Here is a 13241-nt window from a genome sequence, read left to right on the forward strand (position 1 = left end):
CGTGTTTGGTACACAACTAAGACATTGTGGAAATTGTTTCACAACTAATGCCGCCTGGAACACCATAGTGTGATGGTGTGTCCGAACATCATAGCTGCACCCTATTGGATGTGGTGCAAACCATGATGTCTCTTATCGAATTACCACTATCGTTTATGGGTTAGGCATTAGAGACAACCGCATTCACTTTAAATAGGGCACCACATAATTTTGTTGAGATGACACCATATGAACTATGGTTTAGAGAAACCTAAGTTGTCATTTCTTAAAAGTTTGGGGCTGTGACGCTTATGTGAAAAGGGTGTACCTGATAAGCTCGAACCCAAAGCGGATAAATGCATCTTCATAGCACACCCAAAACAGTTGGGTATACCTCCTATTTCGGATATGGAAGCAAAAGTGATTGTTTCTAGAAACGGGTCCTTTCTCGAGGAAAAGTTTCTCTCGAAAGAATTGGGTGGGAGGATGGTGGAGACTTGATGAGGTTATTGAACCGTCACTTCAACCAGTGTGTAGCAGGGCACAGGAAGTTGTTCCTGTAGCGCCTACACCAATTGAAGTGGAAGCTGATGATAGTGATCATGAAACTTCGGATCAAGTCACTACCAAACCTCGTAGGTCGACAAGGATGCGTACTATTTCAGAGTGGTACGTAATCCTGTCTTGGAGGTCATGTTTCTAGACAACAATGAACCTACGAGCTATGGAGAAACGATGGTGGGCCCGGATTCCGACAAATGGCTCGGGGCCATAAAATCCGAGAGGATCCATGTGTGGAAATAAAGTATAGACTTTGGAAGAACTACTTGGTGGTCGTAAGGCTATCGGGTACAAATGGATTATAAAAGGAAGACGGACAATGATGGTAAGTATCACCATTAAGAAAGCTCGACTTGTTGTTAAGATGTTTTCCGACAAGTTCAAGGAGTTGACTGCGGTGAGACTTTCTCACTCGTAGCGATACTAAGAGTCTGTTGGAATTGTATTAGCAATTACTGCATTGTTTATGAAATCTTGCAGATAGGATGTCAAAACATTGTTTCCTCGACAATTTTCTTGAGGAAAGGTTGTATGTGATACAACCAGAAGGGTTTATCCAATCCTAAAAGATGCTAACAAGTATGCAAAGCTCCAGCAATCCTTCTAAGGACTGGATTAAGCATCTCGGAGTTGGAATATACGCTTTGATGAGATGATCAAAGATTTTGGGTTTATACAAAGTTTATGAGAAACTTGTATTTCCAAAGAAGTGAGTGGGAGCACTATAGAATTTCTGATGAGTATAGGTTGTTGACATATTTTTTATCAGAAATGATGTAGAATTTCTGGAAAGCATATAGGGTTATTTGAAAAGTGTTTTTCAATGGAAAACCTGGATTAACCTACTTGAACATTGAGCATCAAGATCTATAAGGATAGATAAAAACGCTTAATAGTACTTTCAAATGAATACATACCGTGACAAGATTTTGAAGCAATTCAAATAAGATCAGCAAAGAAGGAGTTCTTGGTTGTGTTATAAGGTGTGAGCATTGAGTGAGACTCAAGATCTGACCACGGTAGAAGAGAGAGAAAGGACGAAGGTCGTCCCCTATGCTTTAGATGTAGGCTCTACAGTATGCTATGCTGTGTACCGCACCTAAAGTGTGCCTTGCCACGAGTCAATCAAGGGGTACAAGAGTGACCCAGGAATGGATCACATGACAGCGGTCAAACTTATCATTAGTAACTAGTGGACTAAGGAATTTTCTTGATTATGGAGGTGGTAAAAGAGTTCGTCGTAAAGGGTTACGTCGATGCAAACTTTGACACTAACCCGGATGACTCTGAGTAGTAAACCGGATTCGTATAGTAGAACAGTTATTTGGAATAGCTCCAAGTAGTGCATGGTAGTTGCATCTACAAGATGACATAGAGATTTGTAAAGAACACACGGATCTGGAAGGTTTAGACCCGTTGACTAATACCCTCTCTCACAAGCGAGATATGATCAAACCCCATGGGTGTTGGATTCATTACAATCACATAGTGATGTGAACTAGATTATTGACTCTAGTGCAAGTGGGAGACTGTTGGAAATATGCCCTAGAGGCAATAATAAAATGGTTATTATTATATTTCCTTGTTCATGATAATTGTCTATTGTTCATGCTATAATTGTATTAACCGAAGACCGTAATACATGTGTGAATACATAGACCACAATATGTCCCTAGTAAGCCTCTAGTTGACTAGCTCGTTGATCAATAGGTGGTTATGGTTTCCTGACCATGGACATTGGATGTCGTTGATAACGGGATCACATCATTAGGAGAATGATGTGATGGACAAGACCCAATCCTAAGCATAGCACAAGATTGTGTAGTTCGTCTGCTAAAGCTTTTCTAATGTCAAGTATCATTTCCTTAGACCATGAGATTGTGCAACTCCCAGATACCGTAGGAATGCTTTGGGTGTGCCAAACGTCACAACGTAACTGGGTGGCTATAAAGGCACACTATGGGTATCTCCGAAAGTGTCTGTTAGGTTGGCACGAATCGAGACTGGGATCTGTCACTCCGTGTGATGGAGAGGTATCTCTGGGCCCACTCAGTAGGACATCATCATAATGAGATCAATGTGACCAAAGAGTTGATCACGGTATGATGTTACGGAATGAGTAAAAGTGACTTGCCGGTAACGAGATTGAATGAGGTATTGGGATACCGACGATCGAATCTCGGGAAAGTAACGTACTAATTGACAAAGGGAATTGTATACAGGATTGATTGAATCTCCAACATCGTGGTTCATCCGATGAGATCATCGTCGAACATGTGGGAGCCAACATGGGTATCCAGATCCCGTTGTTGGTTAGTGGCCAGAGAGTTGTCTCGGTCATGTCCGCATGATTCCCGAACCCGTAGGGTCTACACACTTAAGGTTCGGCGACGCTAGAGTTGTTATGGGAATTAGTGTGCAGTTACCGAATGTTGTTCGGAGTCCCGGATGAGATCCCGGACGTCACGAGGAGTTCTTGAATGGTCCGGAGGTAAAGATTTATATATGGGAAGTCCTATTTTGGCCATCGAAAAATGTTTGGGATTTTTCGGTAGTGGGGGAAAGGCCCCACACCCCTGGTCAAGGCGCACCAAGATCCCCCCTTAGAAGGAATAAGATCATACCCCGAAGGGATAAGATCAAGATCCCTAAAAAGGGGGGATAACAATTGGTGGGGAAAGGAAATGATGGGATTTCTTTCCCCCACCTTTGCCAACGCCCCAATGGACTTGGAGGGCAAGAAACTAGCCCCCTCCACCCCTATATATAGTGCGAAGGCGCATGGGAGCCGCACCCCATCCCCTGGCGCATCCCTCTCCCTCCCCAACACCTCCGTAGTAGTAGTAGTGCTTGGCGAAGCCCTGCCGGAGAACTGCAAGCTCCACCACCACACCGTCGTGCTGCCAGAGCTCTCCCTCAACTTCTCCTCTCCCCTTGCTGGATCAAGAAGGAGGAGATGTCCCCGGGCTGTACGTGTATTGAACACGGAGGCTTCGTTGTTCGGCGCTTAGATCAGAATCAACCGCGATCTGAATCACTACGAGTATGACTCCTTCATCCGCGTTCTTGTAACGCTTCCGCATCGCGATCTTCAAGGGTATGAATATGCACTCCCCTCTCTCTCGTTGCTAGTCTCTCCATAGATTGATCTTGGTGATGCATAGAAATTTTTTAATTTCTGCAACGATCCCCAACAGTGGGTTATCAAGACCTTTTTCTGGTGCCGTTGCCGGGGAGAAATAGCGTGGGGTGAATATTCTCGTGTGTGCTTGTTTGCTTTATCACTAAGTAATTTTTATTTGCTGTTCTTAGTTGCTCCCTATCTTTAGTTATGGATATGGAACATGAAATACCAAAAAAAATTAGGTGTAATTGCTACTCATGGAGATGGGGAACCTCCTAAAACCCTCGATGTTGGTTATGTGAAAAATATTATGTACTACTTTAATAATCTTGAGAAAACCCCATTCAATTATGTAATGGGAGTAACATTGGATCAACGTGAATACTATAGGGATTACCGCTTGACACAAAAAGGGAAACTATTATGGGACCAAATTCATATATTGAATTGGTATGCTAGGCAACTATGCTTGAGATATGATTATACTTGTTGCTCTAAGGTGAAGGCTCCACACCTTCCCTTTTCATGTGAATTTAATGATAATGAAACCTTAGATTCTTATGCTAATGGTATATATGATTACTATGATGTGGAACAAATAGAAGAATTTGTTGCTTTTAAGGGTGCTTATGAAATTGAATCTTTGTTTGAAAAGCATGAAGCTTATGATGATGATGTTTATAGGCCTGCAAATTTAGCTATCTTAAAATATTGCTATGATAATTATGAATATAATTCCTATATTAATGCGCTTATTGAGAAAGTCTCTGCTGTCCAAGAAGAGACTAATATTTTGCAGGAGTCTATGGAAGAAGAAATTGATGAAACTGTGAGCTCATTGGATAAAAAGATGAGGAGGAGAGCGAAGAACAAAAGGAGGAAGAGCGGATTAGCTACCCGTGCCCACCTTCTAATGAGAGTAACTCTTCAACTCATACATTGTTTACTTTCCCTTTGTGCTTACCGGAGGATGATTGTTATGATGATTATTATGATCCCTTTGATTCTCTTGAAATATCCCTTTTTGCTGATGCTTGCTATGCTTGTGGCCAAGATGCCAATATGAATTATGCTTATGAAGATGGACTTGATATAGTTCCTTATGTTAAACATGAAATTGTTGCTATTGCACCCACACATGATAGTCCTATTATCTTTTTGAATTCTCCAAACTACACTATATCGGAGAAGTTTGCTCTTATTAAGGAATATATTGATGGGTTGCCTTTTACCATTGCACATGATGATTTTGATGAATATAATATGCATGTGCTTGCTGCTCTTATTATGAGAGAGGAACTATATCTCCACCTCTCTATGTTTCCAATATGATAAAATTGCAAGAAACTATTTATACTATGCATTGGCCTTTACTATGTGTGCATGAATTGTTCTTTTATGACATGCCGATGCATAGGAAGAGAGTTAGACTTCGTTGTTACATGATATATGTTACTTTGTTCTCACTACTAAATTACAAATCATTGTTAATTAAAATTGGCTTTGATATACCTTGGGATCCGGGTGGATTCACTACTTGAGCACTATATGCCTAGCTTAATGGCTTTAAAGAAAGCGCTGCCAGGGAGACAACCCGGAAGTTTTATAGAGTCATTTATTTCTGTTGAGTGCTTTTATATAGTTTAAAAAATACAAAAATAAAGATGGGAACCCAAAACTTTTTCAAAAAGGAAAGCGATACTGAGAAAGACAAGCATTGTTGAAGTGGGAGCTAGCCTTGAACTTTGACTTTGTTCATGCTCATGGAAACTTTGTGAATCTTGATTACAGAAACTTTTCAATAAAAATAATTATCCCCTTGTACAATTCCATTGTATTATAAAAATAATGTGCCAAGGTTTGCCTTTAGGATGTTTACATTTGCTTAATGGTTTGTACGGTGCAGGACAAAAACTTTGGCTATAGTGCGTGATTTTACAGTTTTTGCTGGAACGTCAAATGGTTCTGAATCTTTTTGCACTGTCTTCCTATACAAATTGTTTATTTTTCCTAATTTGGGTAGAATTTTTCAAGTATCATAAGTATGGTGAATGTTCAGATTATTACAGACTGTTCTGTTTTAGACAGATTGTGTTTTTGATGCATAGTTTGCTTGTTTTGATGAAACTATCGATTCATATCAGTGGATTAATCCATGAAAAAGTTATATTACAGTAGACACAATGCAAAAAAATGAATTGGTTTGCAACAGTACTTAGAGTAGTGATTTTCTTTATTATACTAACGGATCTTACCGAGTTTTCTGTTGAAGTTTTGTGTGGGTGAAGTGTTCGATGATCGAGAAGGTCTCGATGTGAGGAGAAGGAAGAGAGGCAAGAGCTCAAGCTTGGGGATGCCTGAGGCACCCCAAGTAAATATTCAAGGAGACTCAAGCGTCTAAGCTTGGGGATGCCCCGGAAGGCATCCCCTCTTTCTTCAGCAAGTATCGGTCTGTTTTCGGATTCGTTTCGTTCATACGATATGTGCAATCTTGGAGCATCTTTTGCATTTATTTTTATTTTTTCTTTTATGCACCATGCTGGTATGCGATAGTCCTTGGTTGATTTATAGAATGCTTTATGCACTTCACTTATATCTTTTGAGTATGGCTTTATAGAATGTTGCATGTGCTTCACTTATATCATTTGAAGTTTGGATTGTTTGTTTCTCTTTACATAGAAAACCACCATTTGTAGAATGCTCTTTTGCTTCACTTATATTTGTTAGAGCATGGGCATATCTTTTGTAGAAAGAATTAAACTCTCTTGCTTCACTCATATCTGTTTAGAGAGATGACAGGAATTGGTCATTCACATGGTTAGTCATAAAATCCTACATAAAACTTGTAGATCACTGAATATAATAAGTTTGATTCCTTGCAATAGTTTTGCAGTATAAAGATGGTGACATTAGAGTCATGCTAGTGGGTAGTTGTGTATTAGTAGAAATACTTGTGTTGAGGTTTGTGATTCCCGTAGCATGCACGTATGGTGAACTATTATGTAACGAAGTTGGAGCATGAGGTATTTATTGATTGTCTTCCTTATGAGTGGCGGTCGGGGACTAGCGATGGTCTTTTCCTACCAATCTACCCCCTAGGGGCATGTGTAGTAGTACTTTGCTTCGAGGGATAATAAACTTTTGCAATAAGTATGTGAGTTCTTTATGACTAATGTTGAGTCCATGGATTATACGCACTCTCACCCTTCCACCATTGCTAGCCTCTCTAGTATCGCGCAATTTTTGCCGGTACCATAAACCCATCATATACCTTCCTCAAAACAGCCACCATACCTACCTATTATGGCATTTCCATAGCCATTCCAAGTATATTGCCATGCAACTTTCATCATCATCATATACATGACTTGAGCATTCATTGTCATATTGCTTTGCATGATCATAAGATAGCTAGCATGATGTTTTCATGGCTTGTCCGTTATTTGATGTCATTGCTACGCTAGATCATTGCACATCCCGGTACACCGCCGGAGGCATTCATATAGAGTCATATCTTTGTTCTAGATATCGAGTTGTAATATTGAGTTGTAAGTAAATAAAAGTGTGATGATCATCATTATTAGAACATTGTCCCATGTGAGGTTCTCAAAATAAATGTGGTCAAAGAAGCCCCCCCCCCCAAAAAAAAGAGAGAGGCCAAAGAAGCCTACAAAAAAATGATGAGAGAAAAATAGAGAAGGGGCAATGTTACTATCCTTTTACCACAGTTGTGCTTCAAAGTAGCACCATGTTCTTCATATAGAGAGTTTCTTGAGTTATCACTTTCATATACTAGTGGGAATTTTTATTATAGAACTTGGCTTGTGTATTCCAACGATGGGCTTCCTCAAATGCCCTAGGTCTTCATGAGCAAGCAAGTTGGATGCACACCCACTTATTTTCAGTTTGAGCTTTCATATACTTATAGCTCTAGTGCACCCGTTGCATGGCAATCCCTACTCACTCACATTGATATCTATTGATGGACATCTTCATAGCCCGTTGATACGCCTAGTTGATGTGAGACTATCTTCTCCTTTTTGTCTTCTCCACAACCACCATTCTATTCCACCTATAGTGCTATGTCCATGGCTCACGCTCATGTACTGCGTGAAGGTTGAAAATGCTGAAGCGCATTAAAAAGTATGAACCAATTGCTCAGCTTGTCATCGGGGTTGTGCATGATGTGAATATTTTGTGTGGTGAAGATGGAGCATAGCCAGACTATATGATTTTGTAGGAATAACTTTCTTTGGCCATGTTATTTTCAAAAGACATGATTGCTTTATTAGTAGGCTTGAAGTATTATTGTTTTTATGTCAAATGATAGACTATTGCTTTGAATCACTCGTATCTTAATATTCATGCCATGATTAGATTACATGATCAAGATTATGCTAGGTAGCATTCCACATCAAAAATTATCTTTTTATCATTTACCTACTCGAGGAAGAGCAGGAATTAAGCTTGGGGATGCAGATACGTCTCCGTCGTATCTATAATTTTTGATTGTTCCATGCCAATATTCTACAACTTTCATATACTTTTGGCAACTTTTTATACTATTTTTGGGACTAACATATTGATCCAGTGCCCAGTGCCAGTTCTTGTTTGTTGCAGGTTTTTTGTTTCGCAGAATATCCATATCAAACGGAGTCCAAACGGGATAAAAACTGACGGAGATTTTTTTTTGCAATATATATGATTTTTGGGAAGAAAAATCCACGCGAGACAGTGCCCGAGGTGGCCACGAGGCAGGGGGCGCGCCTGTCCCCCCTGGGCGCGCCCCTGACCCTCGTGGGCCACCCGTAAGGCAGTTGATACCCTTCTTTCGCCGCAAGAAAGCTAATATCCGGATAGAGATCCTGTAAAAATTTCAGCCCAATTGGAGTTACGGATCTTCGGGAATATAAGAAACGGTGAAAGGGAAGAATCTGAGAACGCAGAAAGAGAGAGAGAGACAGAGAGACAGATCCAATCTCGGAGGGGCTCTCGCCCCTCCCGTGTCATGGAGGCCATGGGCTAGAGGGGAAACCCTTCTCCCATCTAGGGAGGAGGTCAAGGAAGAAGAAGAAGGAGGGGGGCTCTCTCCCCCACGCTTCTGGTGGCACCGGAGTGCCACCGGGGGCCATCATCATCACCGCGGTCTACACCAACACCTCCGCCATCTTCACCAACATCTCCATCACCTTCCCCCCTCTATCTACAGCGGTCCACTCTCCCGCAACCCGCTGTACCCTCTACTTGAACATGGTGCTTTATGCTTCATATTATTATCCAATGATGTGTTGCCATCCTATGATGTCTGAGTAGATTTTCGTTGTCCTGTCGGTGGTTGATGAATTGATATAATTGATTTAATTTGCTTGTGGTTATGTTGTTGTCATTTGGTGCCCATCATATGATTGCGCGCATGGATCACACCCTAGGGTTAGTTGTATGTTGATAGGACTATGTATTGGAGGGCAAGTGTGACAGAAGCTTCAACCTAGCATAAAAATTGATGCATGCGGGATTGAAGGGGGACCAATATATCTTAATGCTATGATTGGGTTTTACCTTAATGAACGTTAGTAGTTGCGGACGCTTACTAATAGTTCCAATCATAAGTGCATAGTATTCCAAGTCAGGGATGACATGCTAGCAGTGGCCTCTCTCACATAATACTTGTTATCGGTCTAGTAAAGTAGTCAATTGCTTAAGGGGCAATTTCGCAACTCCTACCACCATTTTTCCACAGTCGCTATATTTACTTTATTGCTTCTTTACTTACAACAGCCCCTACTTTTTATTTACATAATCTTTATTATCTTGCAAACCTATCCAAAAACACCTACAAAGTACTTCTAGTTTCATACATGTTCTAGGTAAAGCGAACGTCAAGCGTGCGTAGAGTTGTATCGGTGGTCGATAGAACTTGAGGGAATATTTGTTCTACCTTTAGCTCCTCGTTGGATTCGACACTCTTACTTATCAAAAACTGTTGTGATCCCCTATATTTATGGGTTATCAGTGTTGTCAGACATGCCTCGATCATGTAGCCCATCCTCGGGGTCATCTGCTTGTGAGGATTGGGGTTCGAGGTTGCTCCCTCTTGTGCCGGTTGGATGGCCATACAACCAGATCTGGCAGATACCATTTGAACTCGTGGTCCACGATGGTCGGAGTGGCAACTATGATGGCATGCCCAATGTGGTCACGAGGGTTGTAGTAGCCATGCAATGGACCAAAAATGTACAATTAGGTGTGTGATTTATCTGCAAATTCAATGCCGGAGGCCGTGATCCCATGATCTGCATCCCCATTAGGCGCCCTCTGCTAGGACACACAGATGGCGTTGCGGTTCTGCGTGTTGCTGGCATCGACAGCACGACAACTGACATGTGGTGGTGGTGTCTGATGCAGGTTTGTCACCAGTTGCCACTTTGTGAGAACGGTGCGGGCCACCAAAGCATCCTGAATTAGGATTTTGGCATTGTCATTAACCTTTCTTCTCTAATGGATCACATAATAGTGGAGGCAACGAACACATGATGACTTTGACTTGGTTGTGCTTTATGAGTACCTGGTCTCGAGCTTCGGGGGCAATGGTGGTGTTTTTGCACCGTAGCTTGTTGAAGGCATTGCCTGACGTTTGCTCCGACTTAATCTTCAGGATGAAAACTCACGATCTGACCTTTGGTGGCTAGATTCGACAACTACAATGTTTACTCGTCGTTCCTTTCAGAAGATGTTGCTGTTGAAGAACATTTATCACATTTCTTGTGTTGTCATAAGATGGTTGATATTGATGGTAGTTGTTGTATTGCCTCGATCACTTCGAGTTTTTTTCTCTATCTTAGGCATAGTTTTGACCTTGTATGCCTTTGTTATTTGCAGGCGTGAATGTGCGTTGTTGTTGGCTAAGTGCATCCTAGTCATGGAGACGCCAGGTTTACTCATTGATTTTTATATCATTTTGATGCTATATTGTGAGTCAATAAAAATACTGTTTTATACGTATTATAAAAAAAAAAGTGCGTGCCACTCTTCATGCACCAGCGCGCCGATGCTTTCCACGGCGAAAGGCACCGTGCACCGGCCTACACAAAGGGCATCGACCAAATTTTTGGACCATCATGGGAATCAAGATGATGGAAATATGGAATGTACGCGACCACCCAACCACCGTGTGGATTAGCACGTCAGGATCACTAAAGCCCGTCCTGGTCTGAGACTCGAAAGAGGTCTGAGGCGTGCACCACAGCGAGGTCTCCCTCCAACGAAAATGGCGCGCACTCTTCATCTCTTCCTCCCGCTTCTCTGCGGCCTCGCCGCCGCCCGCGGCTCGGTGGGCTTCCGAGCGGACCTTAACCACCCCTACGCCGGCAGCTCGCTCTCTACGGCCCATGTCATCGGCCATGCTGCCCGCGCCAGCAAGGCCCGGGCGGCGAGGATCAACGCGAGGCTCGCGCGCGCCCTGGGCAAAGGCGGAGACATCTCGGCAGCTCGCGTGCCGCTCGCCCCGCTCGGCGACGAGGGCCACTCGCTGACTGTGGGCATCGGCACGCCGCCGCAGCCGCGTACGCTCATCGTCGACACGGGCAGCGACCTCATCTGGACGCAGTGTGAGCTGTCGCGCGGCCGCGCGGCGAGGCAGCGCGAGCCGCCGCTCTACGATCCCCGCAAGTCCTCCTCCTTCTCCTTCCTCCCCTGCGGCAGCAGGCTGTGCCAGGAGGGCCAGTTCAGCGGCAAGAACTGCACCGGGAGAAGGTGCATGTACGACGAGCTGTACGGCAGCGCCGAGGCGGACGGCGTCCTCGCGTCCGAGACCTTCACCTTCGGCGAGCAGCGCAGAAAGGTCTCCCTCCCCCTCGGCTTCGGATGCGGTGCGCTCTCGGCTGGGAGCCTCGCCGGCGCCTCCGGCCTCATGGGCCTCAGTCCGGGGACCATGTCACTCATATCGCAGCTGTCCGTGCCAAGGTTCTTCTACTGCCTCACCCCTTTCGCGGAGCGCAAGACCAGCCCGATGCTGTTCGGTGCCATGGCCGACCTGCGCAAGTACAACACGACGGGACCGATCCAGACCACCGCCATACTGACGAACCCGGCAGAGGACACCTTCTACTACTACGTGCCGCTGGTCGGCCTCTCGCTCGGGGCCAAGCGGCTGGGCGTGCCGGCGGCCAGCCTCGCGATAAAGCCCGACGGCAGCGGCGGCACCATCGTCGACTCCGGCAGCACAATCGCGTACCTCGCGGGGACGGCGTTCGAGGCCGTGAAGAGAGCCGTGCTGGAGGCGGTGAGGCTCCCGGTGTTTAACGGCACCGTCGAGGGCTACGAGCTGTGCTTCGCGCTGCCTAGCGGCGCGGCAATGGCCGCGGTCAAGACGCCGCCGCTCGTGCTCCACTTCGATGGCGGCGCGGCCATGGCGCTGCCGCGGGACAACTACTTCCAGGAGCCGAGGGCCGGGCTGATGTGTCTCGCGGTGGCCAGGTCGCCGGAGGACCTCGGCGCGTCCATCTCCGTCATCGGCAACGTCCAGCAGCAGAACATGCACGTGCTCTTTGATGTGCGCAACCAAAAGTTCTCCTTCGCGCCCACCAAATGCCACGACATCTGATCTTATCTCAGTGACCAATAGTGCAATTGCAACTTTGCAAGCACCTACAATAACTCCCTCTTTCTCAAAACGAAATTTGGAAAACGACGAGGATAATCTTTCATCGGTTCTCTCGATTTGGAGAAGTACTCCCTCTGTCCCATAATATAAAAACGTTTTTTACATTAGTATAGTGTCAAAAACGTTTTTATATTATGGAACAGAATGAGTATTTATCATTGTAGTACATGGCTAGCCAGTGCCCACGCGCTTGTTAGGGTTGAGTCATAAATATATGAAAATCTAAGTCGCCATGTTTTAAAATATATGACTATAGTATTACTGTGCAACTCAGGAATGTACATCATTAGTGCAGAATATTAGAGAAGATTTTGCAGAACTTTATGTATATTGCATAAATCACTGCGAGACTCCACTCTAAATCACTTGCTTAAGAAAAGTAAACCTAGATATCAGGTGATGTTATACCGCCAAACTCCAGGGTTTAGAAATCATGATACATAGTCCAAAAAACAATTAGCACTCATTCGAGAAATGTTAGCACGCCCGCTTTCAAATTCATGAAATGTTCATAGATTCAAACAAATGATCATAATATAAAATAATGTTCAGAAAATTTTAAATTTTCATTTTTTGTTTATTTCGGAAAACAAATCAATAATTTAGAAGAAACTAAGTCACGAATATGAATATATATTCATGAATTTTAATAATGTTCATGATTTTTTTTGAAAAAGTGAAGTAAAAAAGAAGAAAAACATTAACAAAAAACCCAAGAAAATTTGGAAAAAAACACCAAGAAAACTGATGTAGAAAATAAAAAAAGGACGGAACCTTGTCAAAACCGAGCTTAAGTTGCAAAACCGTAGGAAGAACCTTCACAATACTGCTGCAAGGTTTACTACACTCCCGCTAATGGGCCAGCCCATGCTGTAGTGGGCGATTCTTTCGACATTTATCACAATCAGCAAACTA

General features: G+C 43.5%; 1 protein-coding gene across 1 annotated transcript; it reads left to right on the forward strand.

Annotated features, from left to right (window-relative positions):
- Window positions 1-10798: 10798 nt before the first annotated feature.
- On the forward strand, window positions 10799-12362 carry LOC123108091 (aspartic proteinase nepenthesin-1). Its single transcript, XM_044529945.1, has one exon. It carries the CDS (start codon window positions 10932-10934, stop codon window positions 12264-12266), a length of 1335 nt encoding a protein of 444 aa, XP_044385880.1. The 5' UTR covers window positions 10799-10931; the 3' UTR covers window positions 12267-12362.
- The last annotated feature ends 879 nt before the right edge of the window (window positions 12363-13241 follow it).

This window comes from Triticum aestivum, chromosome 5A, assembly GCF_018294505.1.
Source record: "Triticum aestivum cultivar Chinese Spring chromosome 5A, IWGSC CS RefSeq v2.1, whole genome shotgun sequence".
Classification (NCBI taxonomy): domain Eukaryota; kingdom Viridiplantae; phylum Streptophyta; class Magnoliopsida; order Poales; family Poaceae; genus Triticum; species Triticum aestivum.

Bases quoted from the DNA above. Each gene is read 5' to 3' on its own strand.
- LOC123108091 (XM_044529945.1), top strand. From the start codon at position 10,932: ATGGCGCGCACTCTTCATCTCTTCCTCCCGCTTCTCTGCGGCCTCGCC.